The 25,565-nt window shown below is 44.2% G+C and overlaps 1 protein-coding gene across 9 annotated transcripts in view; it reads right to left on the bottom strand.

The window, feature by feature from the left end:
* The window catches only part of PIKFYVE (phosphoinositide kinase, FYVE-type zinc finger containing), a 341,373-nt gene that overhangs the window by 108,570 nt on the left and 207,238 nt on the right, over positions 1-25,565 (bottom strand). For 8 of the 9 annotated variants that reach the window (XM_044303222.1, XM_044303224.1, XM_044303223.1 and 5 more), the window contains 3 exons: positions 7,970-8,148; positions 3,254-3,367; positions 2,307-2,415 (listed from right to left, as the gene is read on the bottom strand). In XM_044303222.1, the coding sequence (XP_044159157.1) occupies positions 2,307-2,415; positions 3,254-3,367; positions 7,970-8,148 (402 nt within the window). Of the gene's footprint in view, positions 1-2,306; positions 2,416-3,253; positions 3,368-7,969; positions 8,149-25,565 lie in introns of those variants that run through there. The other variant, XM_044303227.1, reaches the window with a different exon arrangement.

Genomic DNA, 25,565 nt, shown 5'->3' with positions numbered 1-25,565 from the left:
TTTGTAATTAACTAGCCATTCATGAATTACTCATTACTGCGATCCCTATAAAATAGGGACGCCAAAGGGGAGATGTCTACCACTGAGGAAGGGGTGAATGAATATACCCTGAAACGCACCTGGTGCCACATCCCCCGCCATTTGTGACCAGAAATATTAACATCCATCCAAACCGACACGAAAAAAAGTGGGATCTATTACCTTCCAAAGTTACACGCGCGATTTGATGGCCAAACAAGAAAGGACCGGTATACCCACTGGCCCACGTGTGGAACAGTAAGCCGCCAGCGTGGTCTTCACTAGAAGAAAAAGCTTCCGATATCGTAGTGCGACAACATCATTAGCACAGCGCAGGGAGCAGCAATATTCGGCTTGGTTAAGACTGATCTCATGGAAGCTGGATGTAAGGTAACTTTGTAATCGCTTGCAAGCTTCAATGCACCGGGACGCCACTACCCATTCTGATCGAGCGGGACGCTGCTCTGCTCAGGACAGTTCAGATATTAGTATCCATAGAACGGATTGGTTTTGGTGTGGGAAACATTAAGGAACATTGAAGTTACACCATTGAATGATAGAGGTGGACTTACCAGTTACCTTCAATTCAGTTTGAATATTTTAGATCATCGTCATAGATATACTGTTGTTGGGGCTGTATATTATTAATTCGAATACTGTCTAGATTCAATTTGCTGCTATTTAGATATACCAATTGATGTCAATTATCTACATGTCAAATTGGGATGCCTAGGACCTAGAGAGAGTTTTTTTTTTTTTTTTACGCCACTTACAAAATGTAGCCTAAATCTAGTGATGCCTAGGCTAGATTTTCAGTAAATACTATATAAAATGTATATATAGTTTTTTTTTTTTTCAGAACTGTTTAGAAAGTGTATCTTCAGAGGCAGCTGTAACAATCTTTCTCCTTCCTTCAGCTCAGGATCAGAGTGTCCGAGGAAAGGAGGAGGCAGAATGACGCTGGCACTGCTCATTGGTCCTGTTCACTCCCATCGGTCTCTGGTGTCTGTGGCACTGCTTTCCCTGATATCTGCTGCCCATACAGGACATGGCTTTAAGCTAAGCGCGTATACATACGAGGCTCTGGATCAAAGCCCATGTTGGAACAAAGTATTTATACAGCACTTGGTTGGCATTGAGTTACTGAGGCAGTAAGAAAAAAAAATAGTGATATGGACTCCTTATCTGCAGTACTACTCATGTATTGATAATAGTCCAATATCAGGGCGATAGATTCTAGACAGAGTCTCGTTATTTATGCCAAAAAGCATGCATCTTTTAATGAATTTAGTGAATTTAATCCCAACAATATTTTTTTTTTATAAACCTGACCCATTGTGTGCACAGTGCATCAAATGACATCACACTATGCTAGGCGGTTTAGTGGGCACAACTGCACCTATGGAATAACTGGAATGGGGCTGATCCTGGTGAATCACCCTGTATAATTCTCACATTCATGCTACTCATGAGTGACAGGGATGTGGAAGGATCCACAGGTAAAATAGCAGCTGTTATAATCTATCCTAAAAAAAAAAAAAAAAAAAAAAAAAAAAAGACTGATGAAAATATGACGGACAAGCCATGAGCTACATATCATTTTAGGTAATTTTTATTTTTATTACATATTTTATGTGGCTTTACCATATGGAAACTCAACTGATATTTTAGGTACACACATGCAATGCATATGACGAACTGTATTTGGATAAATTGGATGTGCTATAATTTAAAGATAATGCTAAATTACTGATGATGTTTTCTACGTACTATGCATAATGCATAATAAGCATATATATTATGTATATATGCGCGTGCATCATGCATAATACATATGCCATCAATCAAGCAAATACGCCAAATTTTGTAATCCAGAAGGAAAAGACGTGGAGTCTCTTTTACTGCTTATAAAACTATAATGTCAAAATGTATTGCGTAACATACGAGATGCGGAGAGTCGTGACTGCTGCAGAACCTCAGTAAACAGTTCCCCAATGACTGTACCATCCTTGTATGTGTCCTGAAACTCAGCACCTCAGCAACAATGGCCTATTCCAGTCTGATTAGACAATGCTTTAGTAGCCAAGTATATTATGATCCCTCATAAGATTACAGCAAATACCAGAAAGTATGAAAAGGTGCAATCCTATTACACAGATAGGATCAGACAATACCTGCATGAATTGCACTGAAACTCTCAGCATGCTGCCTTTATTATTAGGGTGACAGTTTTCTATATACACCATGAACTACCGACTCATATGAAATCCATCTTTCTTGCTTATTACCTCTTTCTTTGCAAACAGATCTTCCATCTTTTCCTCTCTTGTTTTATTAAAGGTGTCTGTCTTCAGGGAGGTGAGGCGATCATCCACTGCAGAATATACCTGAGTCACTCTGGGAAGGATCGGAGAGATGAAAACATTAAAATTCATATAAATTAATGGGTCTTTCTCAAATGTAGATTAAAGAGGACCAGTCACGCCTCCTGACATGCCTGTGTTAAATAGCTACATGCATTCCCCATGTAATAACACTTCTGGAGCTTCTCTCCTTATGGTTGTTTGTTTTGCCGTTCCAGTTATGTATTAATTGCTAGCAGTCTGCAGTAAGGGTACAGAGATGTCTTACCAGCTGGAGGTGTGTCCCTGCACAGTCTGACTCTATCCAATCAGTGCCTCTGGTGTCAGACTGTGCAGGGACACCCCCAACTGGTTAATACCCCTCTGTACCCTTACTGCAGACTGCTAGCAATTCAGTTATAATGTTTTGTAGAAATAGTAAAGGAATGGCACAACATAGAGCCATAAGAATAGATGCTACAGAATTACTATTAACAAAGGAATGCCAGGAGAAGCGAAAGGTCCTCTTTAACAGAGTATAGCGAGAGCAAATTGATAGTATTTGCAAGTTGACTGACACCTCAGGGTACAATCATCGTAAGGGGCTTGCATGAATGATCGTTTATGTGATCGGTTGTCCCCCCCCCCATGCAATTAACACTGTCTGCAGCACATCTAATTTACATGGGGGGATGTGCTGCCAAACATGCATTTTTTTTATTTCTGCACTTAACATGGGATAAATGACATGGGAGTGTTTCATCACTTGTCATTCGATAAATGGGCAATGACTAGAAAATAATTTTCGTACGAAGGATCATTTGGGCGCTACAACAATATCTAGCTATAATACAACACATCTAGATAAAATAAAGAGAGCGACACACACTTACTTCTGAGAGAAATCTTTCAAATCTTGTAAGACTGACACTTTTGCTGGAGTGTGCTGCTTGATGTATATTTTTGGCAATGGGACACACACTTCAAGCAGTCGAATGGAGGAATAACTAAAACAGCAGAAATATAGGTCAATAAACTGATAATATATCCATATACAAGTAAAAAAAAACACAACCTACTGGATATATGAATAAAGCCTCTGTCGGCTGATCAACTCTATAAAAGCAGGTATTGAATTAATCATGCCAATTAAAATAATATATTTCTTATGTTTTTAGCTTGTACTGCTGCAGAAAAAATTATTACTTTTATATTTATGCAAATTAGTAAACTGGAGCATGCAGGGCCGTCTTTAATATTGATTGGACCCTGGGCAAAAATTTACTTGGGCCCCCTGGATCCCGCCTTCCCACACCCTAGCAGGCAATCACGCCCTCCACCACAACACACACACAAAAATCCACACACCTGGTAGAGTACAGTGATATAAATACTTCCAGTTCTGAAGACTCCAGCGACTCAGGATCAGTGCTCTGAGCAGTTGGGCTCAGGCTGGAAGTGGGCACCGCTCTGCAGGAAAGAGACTGGGGCTCGGTTCACCCTAGCGTTACAGTGCACCCCAGAGTATGCAGTATAGCACCCTATAGTATACAGCAACCCACAGTATGCAGTGTAGTACCCTATAGTATACAGCACCCCACAATATGCAGTATTGCACCCCACACTATACAGTATACAACACCTCACAGTATACAGTAGAGCAGTATAGCACCAAACAATATACAGCATCCCAAATTATACACTATACAGCACCCCACACTATAACAGCCCCCCACAGTATACAGCACCCCAAACTATACAGAATACCACACCTCACAGCATACAGTACCCCACAGTATACAGCACCCCAAAATACAGCCCCCCACAGTATAAAGCACCCCACAATATACAGCACCCCCATAGTATACAGTAGAGCAGTATAGCACCCCACTATACAGTAGCTTGCAGTATATTAGCATTACAGCCCCTGTCACCTTTTCCTGATGTAATCTTAAAAAAAAAAAAAAAAAAAAAAAAAGCTCCACAATTATGGGAAACTTCTCCTGCAGCAACACTCCTTGTAAGACAGGACCTGTGATGACCTCATAGCCATGTGACCAGTAATATTGCTAGGTTACTGGTCACATGGTGATGATGTAATCTAAGGTCCTAGAAAATCACAGCTCTCACAGTATGTGGCCTGGAGTGCCGGCAGGCAGGCATGGCAGCACCCCCCTGTGTAGCTGATAGCCTGATACTCGGGGCAGTGGCCAGCAGGGCTCAAGAGACAGCTGCCTTGGGCCCCCCAGGAGCAACTGGGCCCGGGGAAGCTGCCCGTTTTGACCCTTGTTAAAGACGGCCCTGGGAGCATGAGGGGCTGGCTTTAGCACTAGGAGCACCACCACAGCTATTCCACAGTGTTCAGTACACTTTCCCCACACATTTGACATCTTGGCCTGCCCTAATTTCTTGCATCTTTATCCAACTACGTTATTCCACCCAGAAGTGGAGACGCCATCAGGTTCAGATATATAGGGGAACGCTTATGGGTGGAATGGCGCCTGCGCCCTGTAAATCTACGCTGCTCTCCACAGCTGTTCATTAATAATAAAAGTATAGTTTTATCCAGGTTGACCCTGCCAGCATGATCTACCCTATTAAACCAGGACTAATAGCATTGATCATGGTGAAAAAACAATACCTTTGTTTCCTTTGTAGCTTGCATGATTGTGGAGAAATGAGCATTTTTATCTTTATGCAAATCAGCAGCTGGAGCGGCAAGCTGTAGGGTTCAAGCACTGCTACAGCTACACCCTTAGGGCTCTTTCACACCTGCGTTATAGTCTTCCGGCATAGAGTTCCGTCGTCAGGGCTCTATGCCGGAAGAATACTGATCAGGATTTTCCTAATGCATTCTGAATGGACAGTCCGTCCTTCAGGATGCATCAGGATGTCTTCCGTTCCGGAACGGAACGTTTTTTGGCCGCAGCAAATAGCGCAGCATGCTGCGCTTTTTGCTCCGGCCAAAAATCCTGAACACTTGCCGCAAGGCCGGATCCGGAATGAATGCCCATTGAAAGGCATTGATCCGGATCCGGCCTTAAGCTAAACGTCGTTTCGGCGCATTGCCGGATGCGACGTTTAGCTTTTTCTCAATGGTTACCATGGCTGCCGGGACGCTAAAGTCCTGGCAGCCATGGTAAACTGTAGTGGGGAGCGGGGGAGCAGCATACTTACCATCCGTGCGGCTCCCGGGGCGCTCCAGAGTGACGTCAGGGCGCCCCAGGCGCATGGATGACGTGATCGCATGGATCACATGATCCATGCGCATGGGGCGCTCTGACGTCACTCTGGAGCGCCCCGGGAGCCGCACAGATGGTAAGTATGCTGCTCCCCCGCTCCCCACTACTACTATGGCAACCAGGACTTTAATAGCGTCCTGGGTGCCATAGTAACACTGAAAGCATTTTGAAGACGTATCCGTCTTCAAATGCTTTCAGTACACTTGCGTTTTTCCGGATCCGGCGTGTAATTCCGGCAAGTGGAGTACACGCCGGATCCGGACAACGCAAGTGTGAAAGAGGCCTTAGTGCTCCTCACTCCTCTGCCACCAATGACTCCATAGAGCACTGGGCCTCCAATGATCATTAGTGTGTCACAGGGGCAGGCACCATTACATCAATGCTGAGGGTGGAGTATAATGAGCAGTAAGGGTGGAGTTGTAGCAGTGCTCGAACACTACAGCCGGCCCCTTGGTGCTCTAGCTGCTTATTTGCTTAAAGATAAAAATGCTTATTTGTCCACAACCATGCAAGCTACAAAGGAAACAAAGGTGTTTTCTTCAGCATGATCAGCCCTATCAGGATATGTGCCTGGTTTAATAGGTTAGACCTTGCTGGCAGAGGCTCTTTAAGTGACAGAACTGTATAGCTGCTCTATACTTAGCAGCATAAAATCTACAGTCATGGCCAAAAGTTTTGAGAATTACATAAATATTGGAAATTGGAAAGTTGCTGCTTAAGTTTTTATAATAGCAATTTGCATATACTCCAGAATGTTATAAAGAGTGATCAGATGAATTGCATAGTACTTCTTTGCCATGAAAATTAACTTAATCCCCAAAAAAGCTTTCCACTGCATTTCATTGCTGTCATTAAAGGACCTGGTGAGATCATTTCAGTAATCGTCTTGTTAACTCAGGTGAGAATGTTGACGAGCACAAGGCTGGAGATCATTAGGTCAGGCTGATTGGGTTAAAATGGCAGACTTGACCTGTTAAAAGGAGGGTGATGCTTGAAATCATTGTTCTTCCATTGTTAACCATTGTGACCTGCAAAGAAACGCATGCAGCCATCATTGCGTTGCATAAAAATGGCTTCACAGGCAAGGATATTGTGGCTACTAAGATTGCACCTCAATCAACAATTTATAGGATCATCAAGAACTTCAAGGAAAGAGGTTCAATTCTTGTTAAGAAGGCTTCATGGCGTCCAAGAAAGTCCAACAAGCGCCAGGATAGTCTCCTAAAGAGGATTCAGCTGCGGGATCGGAGTGCCACCAGTGCAGAGCTTGCTCAGGAATGGCAGCAGGCAGGTGTGAGAGCATCTGCACGCACAGTGAGGCGAAGACTTTTGGAAGATGGCCTGGTGTCAAGAAGGGCAGCAAAGAAGCCACTTCTCTAATAAAAAAAATAAAAAAAACATCAGGAACAGATTGATCTTCTGCAGAAAATATGGTGAATGGACTGCTGAGGACTGGGGCAAAGTCATATTCTCCGATAAAGCCTCTTTCCAATTGTTTGGGGCATCAGGAAAAAGGCTTGTCCGGAGAAGAAAAGGTGAGCGCTACCATCAGTTCTGTGTCATTCCAACAGTAAAGCATCCTGAGACCATTCATGTGTGGGGTTGCTTCTCATCCAAGAAGGTGGGCTCACTCACAATTTTGCCCAAAAACACAGCCATGAATAAAGAATGGTACCAAAACACCCTCCAACAGCAACTTCTTCCAACAATCCAAAAACAGTTTGGTGAAGAACAATGCATTTTCCAGAATGATGGAGCACCGTGCCATAAGGCAAAAGTGATAACTAAGTGGCTCGGGGACCAAAACGTTGACATTTTGGGTCCATGGCCTGGAAACTCCAGGTCAATCCTCAAGAGGCGGGTGGACAAACAAAAACCCACTAATTCTGACAAACTCCAAGAAGTGATTATGAAAGAATGGGTTGCTATCAGTCAGGAATTGGCCCAGAAGTTGATTGAGAGCATGCCCAGTCGAATTGCAGAGGTCCTGAAAAAAAAGGGCCAACACTGCAAATACTGACTCTTTGCATAAATGTCATGTAATTGTCGATAAAAGTCTTTGAAACGTATGAAGTGCGTGTAATTATATTTCACTACATCACAGAAACAACTGAAACAAAGACCTAAAAGCAGTTTAGGAGCAAACTCTGTGAAAACTAATATTTGTTTCATTCTCAAAACTTTTGGCCACGACTGTATATGCTTTTCTACTTACAGGCCCATTTGCTTTGTATAAGATTGAGAAAGAATAGTTCCAAATATAACTTTCACTAAAAACAGATAGCTGTACCAGGCTGCAGAATAGACACTGAAACCCACGTTTCTCTTCTGAACACTCACTGAAGGTGTAGCGAATGATGTCCGTACCTGAATGATGCTACCATCTGGTTGTATGAGAAGTACTGGTGGTAGTTGTGGTGAATGCTATGACCACAGGGTTCAGCATTGGCTCTTCGAGTATACTGATTGCCATAAAACCGTAGCTCCAAATATTTTGCAAATGACATAGACCAGGATTCATTGGAAAGTGGTACAACAGGGGTCACCTGGAAGGCAAGAGAGAGGTGTGTCAAGCTGTGGCGAAAAATCTACCCTTGGTATAACAGAAATAGGGAGGGAGAGGAAGCATCCACATTTCCTACAATTTTTTATTTTTATATTAAACATTTTTTTTTCTGGGATTTCAATATTTCACCAGTCACCCCCGCCGATCAGCTGTATGAAGGGAAGTGGTGCGCACTATGCTAGTGCCGTCTCCCGTCTCTCTTCCTGCTCGCTGCTGCTATGTCTGCGGCAAAACAGCAGCAGGAAGAGAGACGGGAGACGGCACATGCACATTGCACATGCAGCTGATCGACGGGATGGCCGGGTGTCAGACCCCCACCAATCAGGTACTGATGACCTAGCCTGAAGATAGGAGATCAATATTAAATGCCTGCTTGTCAGTGGAGGAAACCGTTGCTATTACATACAGCAATCCCTTCTACAGTATGAGGAGTGATCGCTAATGACATCGCTTGTCCCCACACAGAATCATTGTTTGCCAATAGCAGAGAGTGATTAGCCAGTATGATCTACTGCTTTGCACATTCTTCGGGTAATCAGCTGCACTTTTACCCAGGAAGATTATCGCTAACGTGCGCCCCTACATTCCTGTTAGCAATGATCTGCCCGACTTTCTGCAGCTGTAATACAGCCTAGAGTTCAATCAATCACATCAACTATTCAGGAACCTACTCAGTTTAAATGTGTTGATTGGGAGATTCATCTTAAGCCTCTTCCACACGAACGTTGTGTGCCCGTAGCCATATTGTGGCACGCATACGGCAGATCCGCAATACACGGGCACCAGCCCGTGTGCACTCCACATCACGGATACAGACCCATTCACTTGAATGGGTCCGCAATCAAGTAGATGCAGAATGGAAGCACGGATATGAATCCCACGGAAGCACTACGGAGTGCTTCCGTGGCGTTTCTGTCCGTGTCTCTGCACCGCAAAAAAATAGAACTTGTTCTATTTTTTTGCGGTGTGGACGGATCACGGACCCATTCAAGCGCCCGTGCATTGGGGACCTCAATGCACAACGTTCGTGTGCAAGAGGCCTTAAACGGGTTCTCCGCTTTGGCCAAACCTTATCAGGATCCCTTGACAGTAAACAAATCCCTGCTGGGACCCCCTGTGATCAGCTATAATCTGTGTGGAATGCTGGCAGCAAGTGTTCAGCTTTTCCTGTAACACCATCATAGGTTATCATTCAAATCAATGTGTGTGTAATGCAGGAGAGGACTGATCCTGATATACAGGGCACATTTACTAATATCAGCACTCCTAGATGTTGGCATCTAGCACATCTAAGTTTAGAGAAAGTTTCTGCTCCTACTCCAAATGGGCCATGGCTTAACAGAAATGCCCAAAGATGTGCTATTGTGCGCCATAAGTCTGGTGTAAAATTCTGTCTGTAACTAAGCAAACCTATAGCTGGTATAGATTTGGTGCCTAGCTATGTACCACATTTATCATCCAGCATGAGCCACTGGTGCTAGACTATTGATGCCATCTATAGAGTTAGTAAATCTGACCCACTGTTTGTTTGTTTTTTATTAGATCATTTTTTATTAACAATTTTACAAAATACAAACAGGAACAGAAAATAAAGAAAGGGATATCCATATACAGACAAATCTGATGTTCAGACAATAAGCACTGCTTTAACCACAATTGCCTGCCATGTTACAATAGTGGATACTTTAAGAAGCAAAAATATACCCTTTCAGATGTATCTCAACATATAATAAACCACCGCCCTACCTCGTTCCCCCCAACCTAGTGATGATGGGCACCGCACATCTAACATAAATGTCCCGTGTTAGAGCGCAAAAGAACTAGAACCTACACCCTAAGATATCACCTTATCCCCTGCATTTCCCGCAATCAATTTGTCACACGACTCCTCCATCCCAGGTCACCCCATCTGTCGCCACCAGACATCTGAGAAGCTCTGTCAGACGTTCTACAGAACCTCCTGCTTGAGGTTCCTTTTGTTTTGCTTTTGTTTTCTCATCTTGTTAGCCTCTCTCAGCTGTCATGTAGTTGCACTGATTGCATCCCTTTAAATCCCTTCCCATACTGCATCACTTTGCAGTTTATACAACTTCCTGGAGTGTGTGCATGCTGGATGCTACTACTGAGTCTTCTACAGATAAGTTTTGTTCATTCATTTGTGTTTTCCTGTTTGCTGGATCCCAGGTGACCCTGACTCCCTCCGTATCAAGTGTAGGGAGCCGGTGGTCGTGTCCCCTGACTATTATAGGGTGTTCAGGTGTTATACAGTCGAGGAACGAGGATATGCGATCATCTACCATTGAGATTTTTGCATAGGCTGAGCAGTTAAGGAGAGAGCCAGGTAGCAGATCTCCGGAAAACTGTCTCTTAGTTTGAGGTGACCGTTTCTGCTTGCGTTCATAGAATTTGTTCTGAGCCTAAAATCTCGCTTCCGGATATGTTCTCCGGGGGTAGTGAGAATTTTGTTTGTTTTAAAAAGGCTTGCAAACTCCATTTTCGCCTACTTCCCCATTCCTCTGGTGATGAGGAGCAGAGGGTGGGGATCATCATCTCGCTGCTCAGGGATAACGCTCAGTCCTGGGCCTTTTCGCTGCCGATGGGGGCACGGCCCCTCTGTGGATGAATTTTTTTTAGCCCAGAGTCAGACATATGATGATCCGGATCGTATTGCTCTGGCTGAGTCTAGACTACGTCTTTTATGCCAGGGTAAACAGTCCACAGAGATATACTGTTCAGAATTTCGGAGATGGGCAGCTGATAGTGGTTGGAATGATGCTGCACTCCGAAGTCAATTTTGCCATGGTCTTTCAGAGGGATTGAAAGATGCATTTGCCTTTCATGAGAGACCTACCTCCTTGGACACTGCCATGTCTCGGGCCGTTCGTATTGACAGGCGTCTTAGAGAGAGAAGAGAGATCACTCCTTCCTGTCATACTCAGTCCAAGGACAGTGCGGCGGTCTCATTCAGTGCACAGGGGTCTCAGTCGCTCTCAATCCCTTCTGAGCAGGAGCCCATGCAGCTGGATTTGCTTGCCTCTGACAATAGAAGATTCAGCTCTCATAGGAAGGTTTGTTTCTGTTGTGGAGGTATAAATCATTTGGCAAATGATTGTCCCTCTAGTTTTTTGAGAGTAATAAAGAAGCAAAAATAAAAAAATCCTCTAAAAACGTTCCATCTGTTACTATTGGCAAGGTTGATGCTGAAATTGAAGGTTTTCCGTTTGCTTGTAGTTCCAGTTTTGTCCTACCTGCCAGGGTGGCGCTAGAGAGCAAGACATTTTTTGTGAGATTTTTGTAGATAGTGGAGCAGCTGTCAATCCCATTGATAATCAATTTGCTATAACTTATGGTTTTCAGGTATGCATTTTGGGAAAGGATATACCTGTTTTTGCTATTGATTCCATTCCACTTTCTCAGAAATCGTTAAAGGGCATAGGTCACAATATCCGTTTGATTGTGAGCGATACTCATGTTGAGGATGTGTCATGTTTCGTCCTAAGCGGGTTGCCTACTCCTCTAGTGTTGGGGCTACCCTGGCTCACTAAACATAACCATTGATTGGCAAGCGAGGCAAATAAATGGTTGGAGTGACTTTTGCAGAGAGAATTGCCTGACGACATCCGTTTCTGAGGTTTCTACTAAGACTGTACCATCTTTTCTCTCTGAATTTTCAGATGTGTTTTCTGAGAGTGGTGTTCAAGAATTGCCCCCTCACAGGGACTACGATTGCCCTATTAATCTCACCCCAGGCGCCAAGCTGCCTAAATCTCGTTTATACAATCTCTCCCAACCTGAAAGGGTCGCTATGCGTGCTTATATCTCTGATATACGATCCTCAAAGTCACCTGTTGCCGCTGTTTTTTTCTTGGTTAAGAAAAAAGATGGTTCTTTAAGACCATGTCTGGATTTCAGGGAGCTGAACAGTATCACAATTTGTGACCCTTATCTGCTTCCTCTGATCCCGGACCTGTTTAACCAGATTGTTGGGGCTAAAGTTTTTTCCAAGTTGGATCTAAGAGGGGCATACAACCTGGTCAGGGTCAGAGAAGGAGACGAATGGAAGACGGCCTTCAATACCCCTGAGGGCCATTTTGAGAATTTGGTTATGCCTTTTGGTTTGATGAATGCTCCAGCCGTCTTTCAGCATTTTGTGAACAGTATTTTTTATAATTTAATGGGGAAATTTGTATTAGTGTATCTAGATGACATTTTAATTTTTTCTGCTGATATCAAAACGCATAAGGACCACCTACTTCAGGTCTTGCTCATCCTGTGGGAGAATAAATTGTACGCTAAACTGGAAAAATGTGTGTTTGCGGTTCCAGAAATTCAATTTTTGGGGTTTCTTCTCTCCGCTTCTGGTTTTCGCATGGACCCCGAGAAGGTCCGTCTTGTGCTTGAGTGGGAGCTTCCTGAGAATCAGAAGGCGCTGATGCGTTTTTTGGGTTTTGCCAATTATTACAGGAAGTTTATTTTGAATTATTCCTCTGTTGTTAAACCTCTCACTGATATGACTAGAAAGGGGGTAGATTTTTCCTCCTGGTCGGTAGAGGCGCGTAAGGCCTTTTCTAGTATCAAGGAGTGTTTTGCTTTTGCTCCCATCTTGGTACAACGTGATATCTCTCTGCCCTTCATAGTTGAGGTGGACGCTTCTGAGGTGAGTGTGGGTGCGGTCTGGTCTCAGGGTACCTCTCCTGCCAAATGGCGATCGTGTGCCTTTTTCTCGAAGAAATTACGATGTGGGAGATAGGGAGTTGTTGGCCATCAAGTTAGCTTTTGAGGAATGGCGCCATTGGCTAGAGGGAGCCAGACACCCTATTACCGTGTTTACTGACCATAAGAATCTGGCCTACTTGGAGTCAGCCAAGCGTCTGAACCAGAGACAGGCCAGATGGTCTTTGTTCTTTTCAAGGTTTAATTTTGTTGTTACGTTCCGCCCTGGGGTTAAGAATGTGAAGGCGGATGCCCTGTCACGTTGTTTTCCGGGAGGTGGGAATTTTGAAGACCCGGGTCCCATTTTGGCTGAAGGGGTGGTGGTCTCTGCTCTTTATCCGGAATTGGAGGCAGATCTTTGTCCTCCTGGGAGGTTGTTTGTGCCTCTCGCTTTAAGACACAAGATTTTTAAGGAGCACCACGATACTGTCCTTGCTGGGCACCCGGGGGCAAGAGCCACAGTGGATCTCATCGCTCAGAGATTCTGGTGGCCGGCGCTTCGTAAATCGGTTGAGGGTTTTGTGGCAGCCTGTGAGACCTGCGCTCGTGCCAAGGTCCCTCATTCACAGCCATCAGGTCCTCTCCTTCCGTTACCCATTCCTTTCCGTCCTTGGACACATCTGTCCATGGACTTCATTACGGACCTGCCTCATTCCTCGGGGAAGACTGTGATTCTGGTTTTAGCAAAATGGTGCATTTCATGCCTAAGACGCTGGAGCAGGCATTTATTGATTACATTGTCAAATTGCATGGTATTCCTTCAGACATAGTCTCTGATAGGGGCACGCAGTTTGTTTCCAGATTCTGGAAGGCTTTCTGTTCTCGCTTGGGGGTTCGGTTGTCATTCTCTTCTGCTTTCCACCTGCAGTCGAATGGCCAGACGGAGCACGTCAATCAGAATCTGGAGACATATCTGCGCTGTTTTGTGGCGGAGAATCAGGAGGATTGGTGTTCTTTTTTGTCCCTTGCTGAGTTTGCTTTAAATAACCGTCGTCAGGAGTCCTCTGATAAGTCACCATTTTTTGGTGCATATGGGTTTCATCCGCAGTTTGGGACATTCTCTGGAGAGGGGTCTTCTGGTTTACCTGATGAGGACAGATTCTCCTCGTCTTTGTCATCTTTTTGGCAAAAGATTCAGGATAATCGAAAGAGCATGAGTGAAAAATATAAGCGTGTGGCGGATAAGAGACATGTGCCTGGTCCGGACCTGAATCTTGGTGATCTGGTGTGGTTGTCTACTAAGAATATCAAATTGAAGGTTACCTCCTGGAAGTTGGGTCCTAAGTTTATTGGGCCTTACAAAATCTCGTCCGTCATCAATCCTGTTGCCTACCGTCTTGATCTTCCTCAGACTTGGAAGATCCATAATGTTTCTAATAAGTCCTTATTAAAATCTTATGTCCAACCCATTGTATCCTCGTCTTTGCCTCCTCCTCCGATTGTGGTTGATGGTAATTTTGAATTTCAGGTCTCTAGGATTGTGGATTCTCGTGTTGTCCGCTGTTCTCTCCAGTACCTCGTTTATTGGGAGGGTTATGGTCCTGAGGAGAGGATGTGGGTCCCAGTGACGGACATTAAGGCCACTCGTCTCATCAGGGCTTTCCATAGGTCCCATCCTGAGAAGGTGGGCTCCGAGTGTCCGGAGTCCACTCGTAGAAGGAGGGGTACTGTCACCACCAGACATCTGAGAAGCTCTGTCAGACGTTCTACAGAACCTCCTGCTTGAGGTTCCTTTTGTTTTGCTTTCGTTTTCTCATCTCGTTAGCCTCTCTCAGCTGTCATGTAGATGCACTGATTGCATCCCTTTAAATCCCTTCCCACACTGCATCACTTTGCAGTTTATACAACTTCCTGGAGTGTGTGCATGCTTGATGCTACTACTGAGTCTTCTACAGATAAGTTTTGTTCATTCATTTGTGTTTTCCTGTTTGCTGGATCCTAGGTGACCCTGACTCCCTCCGTATCAAGTGTAGGGAGCCGATGGTCGTGTCCCCTCACTATTATAGGGTGTTCAGGTGTTATACAGTCGAGGAACGAGGATATGCGATCATCTACCATTGAGATTTTTGCATAGGCTGAGCAGTTAGGGAGAGATCCAGGTCTGTTGCAGGGCTTTCCCTTTGGTTCCTTAGTTTTGGATCCAGTCAGGCGGATCTTCATTTTGTGCCTTCTAGTTTTCTGTACACCTTCCGTGACACCATCAGAATTGACACTCCCCATACCAGTCACTTGTACATGTGACCTCAGAAACCACGCTTATCTTCAAAATCATTCCTCCCAACACCTCCAGGGCAGTCATATGCCAACTATGCCTCATTATTCCTATACGATACCCATTTATAACAGATCTTATTGAACCTAGCCAGACATTGCCTTTTAGTATAAACTCCTTTTTCCAGGCGAAGGATCTTGTATATTCTGTTCAAGAATTCCACCTTAGAAATTGGTTGTGGTCTAAGCCAGTATTTAGGAATTAATTTCCTGGCCTGGTAGGCCTGGTTTGTAATGTCCCATATTCCCAACCACACGTCCTTGGACCAGGCGGAACCATAAAATGATAAGCGTCTTTAATACAAGTTAGCACCTCTGTCCAAAAATTGCAAAGCTCAGAATGCCGGACTCTCCCCACAGCTAGGGCAGAAAGCGCCATTCCTAACCCCGATCCTGAACAGAATGGATGGGGTCCGGTATACACGGTGAACAAGAAGTAGTTGGGACATACTTTGGCCTTCACACACAGATAGCTTACCATGTATCGTCTGATATATTCCCAACCTCTTCCTCCCATTTTTGTTTGACCACCAAGGAATCATATTTCAGGGATTTTGCGAATTGATTCCTGTATATGGACGATATCAGTCCACTTGTGGAGCCACATGTGATAATCTGTTGCAGCAATGGGACTGACGTACACTTAAGAGACATAGACAGCCCACTGTTTTTAGCCATTCTCCATTTTGGCCAAGAGTTGAGAATCCTGAACACAGAGCCCCTTTATATTAATAAATTGAGAATTCCCTAATAGGGTATATGAAAATGGCTTTTCTAAACTGGATATTTTTATTTTTGTGCGATATATTCCCATGGTTTTGCTGGATTCTGGATTAGCCCTTTTTACAGATGTGCATCTTAAAGATAAGGCTACTTTCTCGTGTTTGGTGTGGATCCGTCATGATTTGCATAGACGGATCCGTTCAGATAATATAAATCGTCTGCATCCGTTCAGAATGGATCAGTTTGTATTATCTGTAACATAGCCAAGACGGATCAGCCTTGAACAGCATTAAAAGTCAATGGGGTACGGATCCATTTTCTATTGTGCCAGATTGTGTCAGAGAAAACGGATCCGTCCCCATGGACTTACTCTGTGGGCCAGGACAGATCAGTTTGGCTCAGTTTCATCAGACGGTCACCAAAGCAGAATGGAGACGGAGGCAAACTGATGCATTCTGACCGGATCCTTTTCCGTTCAGAATACCTTAGGGAAAAACTGATCCGTTTTGGATCGCTTGTGAGAGCCCTGAACAGATCTCAAACGGAAAGCCAAAACGCCAGTGTGAAAGTAGCCTAAAGGGGGAAGGGGCTTATATCTAGGACATGACTATGAGAGAAGAGAAAAGTTGCTTAGTCTGCATGACGATTTCACCGTTGTGTACCCTAGAGATGGCCCCTAATAAATGATATGTATGTAATGACACCAAGACAGAGCGCTGCTAAGTATCAATATGTCCCAACCATATTACATGGCCGCCATGTAACACTTCCCCTGCGGCAGAAGCTACAGAAGTCGGACGTGCTGCAATGAGAAGACCTCTGTCAAGGGAACCTGTCATGTTGTACCCGCAGTCCAACCTGCTGTCAGTATGTTATCCAGCAGAAGGAACTGAGCAAATTCATATATAGAGGATATATAGTTTTGCTGAAAAATATTCACTATAACTTGACATTCATTCACTCAAAATGTCCTTCTCACGAATTGACAGTCTTTGCTGCATAACTGGGCATATTGGGATAGCGGTCAGTCACTAAGGTGGACTGCCCACTTGAGTCCTAGGCACTGAATGAGCAGGGATTTATACATCAAGTCCCTTTAAAGAGCAATTTCTCTGCCATTTTATACTGTCTACAAGAAGTTCAAAAACACTATACAGGTACTTTTAAAGGACATCTGTCAGCAGATTTCTACCTATGACACTGGCTGACCTGTTACATGTGCGCTTGGCAGCTGAAGGCATCTGTGTTGGTCCCATGTTCATATGTGCACGCATTGCTTAGAATAATGAAGTTTTAGTATATGAAAATGAGCCGCTAGGAAGAGCTCATTAGTATTCGCTCCAAAAGACGCTTTGGAAGGGAAAAAAGTGCATTTTATAGGGCAAAAAATACAGTATACAACAAATCAGTTCTATAATTTAATTCCATAGGACATCTGGTCTTTAAAAGGGTTTTCATACGTTTTCATACTGATGCTCTATACTCCGTGTCCTAAATAAATAAAATAACATTTACAAAAGGATGCCAACATAATGTTGACATATGGGGAATGTCAAGCAATAACTATATTATCAGTTATCAATATCTGTTTTTAAAGCAGAGAAATTAACATTTAGAAAATTGCAAATTATTGGTAATTTTTATTTATTTTTTATATATAAGTAAAGGCGAAATATATCGATTCAAATTTACCACTGTCATGAAGTAGAATGTGTCCAGAGAAAACAATCTCAGAATGGCTTGGATAAGTAAAAGTGATCCAAAGTTATTACCACATAAATGACACGTCAGATAAAAGGGGTTAGGCTAGGTCTGCGCGACACATAGGGCACAACTACACTGCAACATTTTGTCGCACCAATGTCTCGCAACAACTTTTATAATGATAGTCTATGGTGTCGCACTGCGACATGCTGCGACTGTCGTAAAAAATCAATATGAAATAGATTTTGCTGCGACTGTTGTGTCGCAGCATAGACTATCATTATAAAAATTGTTGCGCGACATTGGAGCGAAAAAATGTCGTAGTGTAGACCTAGCCTTAACCACTTCCCATCCGGGCCATTTGCCCCCTTCCTGACCAGGCCTAATTTTGCAAATCTGACATATCTCACTTTATGTGGTAAAAACTTTGGAACGCTTTTACTTATCCAAGTCATTCAGAGATTGTTTTCTCGTGACACATTGTACTTCATGCTAGTCATAAATTTGAGTCGATATATTTCACCTTTATTTATGAAAAAATCCCAAATTTACCAAAAAGTTAGAAAAATTTGCAATTTTCTAAATTTCAATTTATCTGCTTTTAAAACAGAAAGTGATACCTCATAAAATATTTATTACTTAACATTCCCCATATGTCTACTTTATGTTGGCATCATTTTGGAAATGTAATTTAATTTTTTGGGCACATTAGAAGGCTTAGATGCAATTCTTAAAATTTTTAAGAAAATTGCCAAAACCCCCCTTTTTTTTTTTATAAGGACCAGTTGAGGTCTGAAGTCACTTTGTGAGGCCTACATAGTTGATAACCCCATAAATGACCGCATTGTAAAAACTACACCCCTCAAGTTACTTAAAACCGATTTTACAAACTTTGTTAACCCTTTAGGCGTTCCACAAGAATTAAAGGGATTCTGTCACCTCCCCTAACCCAAAAAACGATTTTAAAGCAGCCATGAAGCACAGCTTACCTGGATTAGGCTGTGCTCTTTTATCTTGTAATCCGTCCAGCAGTTTCTGCAAAAAACGACTTTTATTGATATGCAAATGAGTCCTGAATGTGCCCAGAGGGGCGTTTTGTTCCTCTTAGTGAGCCCAGTAACGCCCCTCTTACAGTGCCCAGCCCGCCTTCTTTGCACTGTCTAACCGCCCCCAGCCTGCCACAGCCTCTCCTCCCTCTCCTCCCCCTCCCTCACGCCGAACGAACTCTCGCACAGGCAGTGCAGTTTCTAGATAAAATTTCTCTCAGGGCGAGTGTCAAAAAAACTCCCCCCCCCATCAAAACTGGTCGATGAAATCATATCAGAAGAGTACTTGCAACCGTCTCACCATATATTTATTTTTTTACAGCACACAAGATTCATTTAGAGCAAAAGAAAATCATAAATTACTGCTTAAACTGCTAAAAGTCCTAGGCAGAGTGATAGAGAAGAACTGCTCCGGGTGGGCAGTAACAGGCAGGCAGGCAGTGCGGGCGGCGGTGCTCACCTCACGCACTGTATGTCACGTGTCGCGTGACGTACAGTGAGTGAGCGCCACCGCCCGCAGAGCCTGCCTGTGGGGGACATTATTTTTAATAAGGATCACTATGGACATTATTTAGAATGGAGGCTGCTGTGGGTGTCATTATAACTGTATAATGTCTGATAGGCCTAGACTAGTCCTGAGTTATATTACCCTGTCCTGTATAATAATGCACCCTGATACCCCTTAGTTATATTACCCCAGAGGGGTAATATAACTAAGGGGACGGGGTATCAGGGATGGGTACATTATTATACAGGGCATGGGCAGGGTAATATAACTCAGCTCAGGACTAGGCCTATCAGACATTATACAGTAATGACACCCACAGCAGCATTCTAATGTCCATAGTGATCCTACCTTATTAAACTTAATGTCCCCCACAGTGGCCCCCATTTTCAGAAATCAGATATCTCCCACAGCGCCCTCCATTGTAATTAATGCCCACCCACCCACAGACCACAGTGTCCCCATTATAGAATTTGTGTTGTAACCACATTGAACGCCTCTGGACTGTCACTCACAGCAGTGCTTCTTTTCAGCACTGTTCAGGGCGGTAACAGGCTGGCAGGCAGTGCGGCGCTGGCGCTCACTCACTTACTGTACGTCACGCGCCTGCGCCGCCTAGTGGGAGGAGCAGGCGCATGATGTCAGAAGTGAGCGCCGTCCGCACGTACTGGAGGAGGTACGTACGGACACTGTAAGAGAGGACTCGGCAGGAGAGATCTCGGGGGGGGGGGGGGGGGGGGGGGCACCAGGGGCGCACGAGACGGGAGAGTAAATGTAATAATAACAGAGAGACACAACAAGAGACACAGGAGACACAACAAGAGGGCGCCCCTGCCGGCGCCCCCCTTCTGACAGCTTCTGACAGCGCCCCGGGCGGCCGCCCGGCCCGCCCGGTCCTAGAAACGGCCCTGCGCACGGGCGCAGTACCCACTGAGGGCTGCGCCTGTGCAATCAGCAGGAGACTGAGGGCAGGAGCTTCATCCTCGTCACTGGGCATGCGCCGAGCCCAGTGACGTCCGATGCTCGCTCTTCCCTCAGTCAGCATGGAAGAGCGAGCATCGGACGTCACTGGGCTCGGCGCATGCCCAGTGACGAGGATGAAGCTCCTGCCCTCAGTCTCCTGCTGATCGCACAGGCGCAGCCCTCAGTGGGTACTGCGCCTGTGCGAGAGTTCGTTCGGCGTGAGGGAGGGGGAGGAGAGGGAGGAGAGGCTGTGGCAGGCTGGGGGCGGTTAGACAGTGCAAGGAAGGCGGGCTGGGCACTGTAAGAGGGGCAGTACTGGGCTCTCTAAGAGGAACAAAACGCCCATCTGGGCACATTCAGGACTCATTTGCATATCAATAAAAGTCGTTTTTTGCAGAAACTGCTGGACGGATTGCAAGATAAAAGAGCACAGCCTAATCCAGGTAAGCTGTGCTTCATGGCTGCTTTAAAATCGTTCTTTGGGTTAGGGGAGGTGACAGAATCCCTTTAACCACTTCAGCCCCGCTAGGTGAAACCCCCTTCATGACCAGAGCACTTTTTACACTTCGGCACTACACTACTTTCACCGTTTATCGCTCGGTCATGCAACTTACCACCCAAATGAATTTTACCTCCTTTTCTTCTCACTAATAGAGCTTTCATTTGGTGGTATTTTATTGCTGCTGACATTTTTACTTTTTTTGTTATTAATCAAAATGTAACGATTTTTTTGCAAAAAAATGACATTTTTCACTTTCAGCTGTAAAATTTTGCAAAAAAAAACGACATCCATATATAAATTTTTCGCCAAATTTATTGTTCTACATGTCTTTGATTAAAAAAAAAATGTTTGGGCAAAAAAAAAAAATGGTTTGGGTAAAAGTTATAGCATTTACAAACTATGGTACAAAAATGTGAATTTCCGCTTTTTGAAACAGCTCTGACTTTCTGAGCACCTGTCATGTTTCCTGAGGTTCTACAATGCCCAAACAGTAGAAAAACCCCACAAATGACCCCATTTCGGAAAGTAGACACCCTAAGGTATTCGCTAATGGGCATAGTGAGTTCATAGAACTTTTTATTTTTTGTCACAAGTTAGCGGAAAATGATGATGATTTTATTTTTTTTATTATTTCTTACAAAGTCTCATATTCCACTAACTTGCGACAAAAAATAAAAAATTCTAGGAACTCACCATGCCCCTCACAGAATACCTTGGGGTGTCTTCTTTCCAAAATGGGGTCACTTGTGGGGTAGTTATACTGCCCTGGCAATTTAGGGGCCCAAATGTGTGAGAAGAACTTTGCAATCAAAATGTGTAAAAAATGCCCTGCAAAATCCAAAAGGTGCACTTTGGAATATGTGCCCCTTTGCCCACCTTGGCAGCAAAAAAGTGTGACACATCTGGTATCGCCGTACTCAGGAGAAGTTGGGGAATGTGTTTTGGGGTGTCATTTTACATATACCCATGCTGGGTGAGAGAAATATCTTGGCAAAAGACAACTTTTCCCATTTTTTTATACAAAGTTGGCATTTGACCAAGATATTTTTCTCACCCAGCATGGGTATATGTAAAATGACACCCCAAAACACATTCCCCAACTTCTCCTGAGTACGGCGATACCAGATGTGTCACACTTTTTTGCAGCCAAGGTGGGCAAAGGGGCACATATTCCAAAGTGCACCTTTCAGATTTTGCAGGCCATTTTTTACACATTTTGATTGCAAGGTACTTCTCACACATTTGGGCCCCTAAATAGCCAGGGCAGTATAACTACGCCACAAGTGACCCCATTTTGGAAAGAAGACACCCCAAGGTATTCCGTGAGGGGCATGGCGAGTTCCTAGAATTTTTTATTTTTTGTCACAAGTTAGCGGAAAATGATGCTTTTTTTTTTTTCTCTTTTTTCCTTACAAAGTCTCATATTCCACTAACTTGCGACAAAAAATAAAAAATTCTAGGAACTCGCCATGCCCCTCACGGAATACCTTGGGGTGTCTTCTTTCCAAAATGGGGTCACTTGTGGCGTAGTTATACTGCCCTGGCAATTTAGGGGCCCATATGTGTGAGAAGTACTTTGCAATCAAAATCTGTAAAAAATGACCGGTGAAATCCGAAAGGTGCACTTTGGAATATGTGCCCCTTTGCCCACCTTGGCATCAAAAAAGTGTCACACATCTGGTATCGCCGTACTCAGGAGAAGTTGGGGAATGTGATTTGGGGTGTCATTTTACATATACCCATGCTGGGTGAGAGAAATATCTTGGCAAAAGACAACTTTTCCCATTTTTTTATACAAAGTTGGCATTTGACCAAGATATTTTTCTCACCCAGCATGGGTATATGTAAAATGACACCCCAAAACACATTGCCCAACTTCTCCTGAGTACGGCGATACCAGATGTGTCACACTTTTTTGCTGCCAAGGTGGGCAAAGGGGCACATATTCCAAAGTGCACCTTTTGGATTTTGCAGGGCATTTTTTACACATTTTGATTGCAAAGTTCTTCTCACACATTTGGGCCCCTAAATTGCCAGGGCAGTATAACTACGCCACAAGTGACCCCATTTTGGAAAGAAGACACCCCAAGGTATTCTGTGAGGGGCATGGCGAGTTCCTAGAATTTTTTATTTTTTGTCGCAAATTAGTGGAATATGAGACTTTGTAAGGAAAAAAGAAAAAAAAAGAAAAATCATCATTTTCCGCTAAATTGTGACAAAAAATAAAAAATTCTAGGAACTCGCCGTGCCCCCCACGGAATACCTTGGGGTGTCTTCTTTCCAAAATGGGGTCACTTGTGGCGTAGTTATACTGCCCTGGCAATTTAGGGGCCCAAATGTGTAAGAAGTACCTTGCAATCAAAATGTGTAAAAAATGGCCTGCAAAATCCGAAAGGTGCCCCTTTGCCCACCTTGGCTGCAAAAAAGTGTCACACATGTGGTATCGCCGTACTCAGGAGAAGTTGGGCAATGTGTTTTGGGGGGTCATTTTACATATACCCATGCTGGGTGAGAGAAATATCTTGGCAAAAGACAACTTTTCCCATTTTTTTATACAAAGTTGGCATTTGACCAAGATATTTTTCTCACCCAGCATGGGTATATGTAAAATGACACCCCAAAACACATTGCCCAACTTCTCCTGAGTACGGCGATACCAGATGTGTCACACTTTTTTGCTGCCAAGGTGGGCAAAGGGGCACATATTCCAAAGTGCACCTTTTGGATTTCACCGGTCATTTTTTACACATTTTGATTGCAAAGTTCTTCTCACACATTTGGGCCCCTAAATTGCCAGGGCAGTATAACTACCCCACAAGTGACCCCATTTTGGAAAGAAGACACCCCAAGGTATTCCGTGAGGGGCATGGCGAGTTCCTAGAATTTTTTATTTTTTGTCGCAAGTTAGTGGAATATGAGACTTTGTAAGGAAAAAAGAAAAAAAAAGAAAAATCATCATTTTCCGCTAAATTGTGACAAAAAATAAAAAATTCTAGGAACTCGCCGTGCCCCCCACGGAATACCTTGGGGTGTCTTCTTTCCAAAATGGGGTCACTTGTGGCGTAGTTATACTGCCCTGGCAATTTAGGGGCCCAAATGTGTAAGAAGTACCTTGCAATCAAAATGTGTAAAAAATGGCCTGCAAAATCCGAAAGGTGCCCCTTTGCCCACCTTGGCTGCAAAAAAGTGTCACACATGTGGTATCGCCGTACTCAGGAGAAGTTGGGCAATGTGTTTTGGGGGGTCATTTTACATATACCCATGCTGGGTGAGAGAAATATCTTGGCAAAAGACAACTTTTCCCATTTTTTTATACAAAGTTGGCATTTGACCAAGATATTTTTCTCACCCAGCATGGGTATATGTAAAATGACACCCCAAAACACATTCCCCAAATTCTCCTGAGTACGGCGATACCACATGTGTGACACTTTTTTGCAGCCTAGATGCGCAAAGGTGCCCAAATTCCTTTTAGGAGGGCATTTTTAGACATTTGGATCCCAGACTTCTTCTCACACTTTCGGGCCCCTAAAAAGCCAGGGCAGTATAAATACCCCACATGTGACCCCACTTTGGAAAGAAGACACCCCAAGGTATTCAATGAGGGGCATGGCGAGTTCCTAGAATTATTTTTTTTTTGCATAAGTTAGCGGATATTGATTTTTTTTTGTTTTTTTATCACAAAGTCTCACTTTCCGCTAACTTAGGACAAAAATTTCAATCTTTCATGGACTCAATATGCCCCTCACGGAATACCTTGGGGTGTCTTCTTTCCGAAATGGGGTCACTTGTGGCGTAGTTATACTGCCCTGGCTTTTTAGGGGCCCTAAAGCGTGAGAAGAAGTCTGGAATATAAATGTCTAAAAATGTTTACGCATTTGGATTCCGTGAGGGGTATGGTGAGTTCATGGGAGATTTTATTTTTTGACACAAGTTAGTAGAATATGAGACTTTGTAAGAAAAAACAAAAACAAAAACAAACAAAAAATTTCCGCTAACTTGTGCCAAAAAAAATGTCTGAATGGAGCCTTACCAGGGGGGGGGGGGGGTGATCAATGACAGGGGGGTGATCACCCATATAGACTCCCTGATCACCCCCCTGTCATTGATCACCCCCCCTGTAAGGCTCCATTCAGACATCCGCATGATTTTTTACGGATCCATGGATACATGGATCGGATCCACAGAACGCATGCGGACGTCTGAATGGAGCCTTACAGGGGGGTTATCAATGACAGGGGGTGATCAGGGTAATCAGGGTGATCACCCCCCTGTCACTGATCACCCCCCCTGTAAGGCTCCATTCAGACGTCCGCATGATTTTTACGGATCCATGGATACATGGATCGGATCCGTAAAAATCATGCGGACGTCTGAATGGAGCCTTACAGAGGGTTGATCAATGACAGGGGGGTGATCAATGACAGGGGGTGATCAGGGAGTGTATATGGGTGATCACCCGCCTGTCATTGATCACCCCCCTGTAAGGCTCCATTCAGACGTCCGTATGCTTTTTGCGGATCCGATCCATGTATCCGTGGATCCGTAAAAATCATACGGACGTCTGAACGGAGCCTGACAGGGGGGTGATCAATGACAGGGCGGTGATCAATGACAGGGGGGTGATCAGGGAGTTTATATGGGGTGATCATGGGTGATCAGGGGTTTATAAGGGGTTAATAAGTGACGGGGGGGGGGGGGTGTAGTGTAGTGTAGTGTGGTGTTTGGTGGGACTTTACTGACCTACCTGAGTCCTCTGGTGGTCGATCCTAACAAAAGGGACCACCAGAGGACCAGGTAGGAGGTATATTAGACGCTGTTATGAAAACAGCGTCTAATATACCTGTTAGGGGTTAAAAAATTCGGATCTCCAGCCTGCCAGCGAGCGATCGCCGCTGGCAGGCTGGAGATCCACTCGCTTACCTTCCGTTCCTGTGCGCGCGCATTCACAGGAAATCTCGCGTCTCGCG

This window comes from Bufo gargarizans, chromosome 8 (genome assembly GCF_014858855.1).
Source record: "Bufo gargarizans isolate SCDJY-AF-19 chromosome 8, ASM1485885v1, whole genome shotgun sequence".
Lineage (NCBI taxonomy): Eukaryota > Metazoa > Chordata > Amphibia > Anura > Bufonidae > Bufo > Bufo gargarizans.
This window is presented reverse-complemented; position numbering and strand designations above follow the sequence as displayed.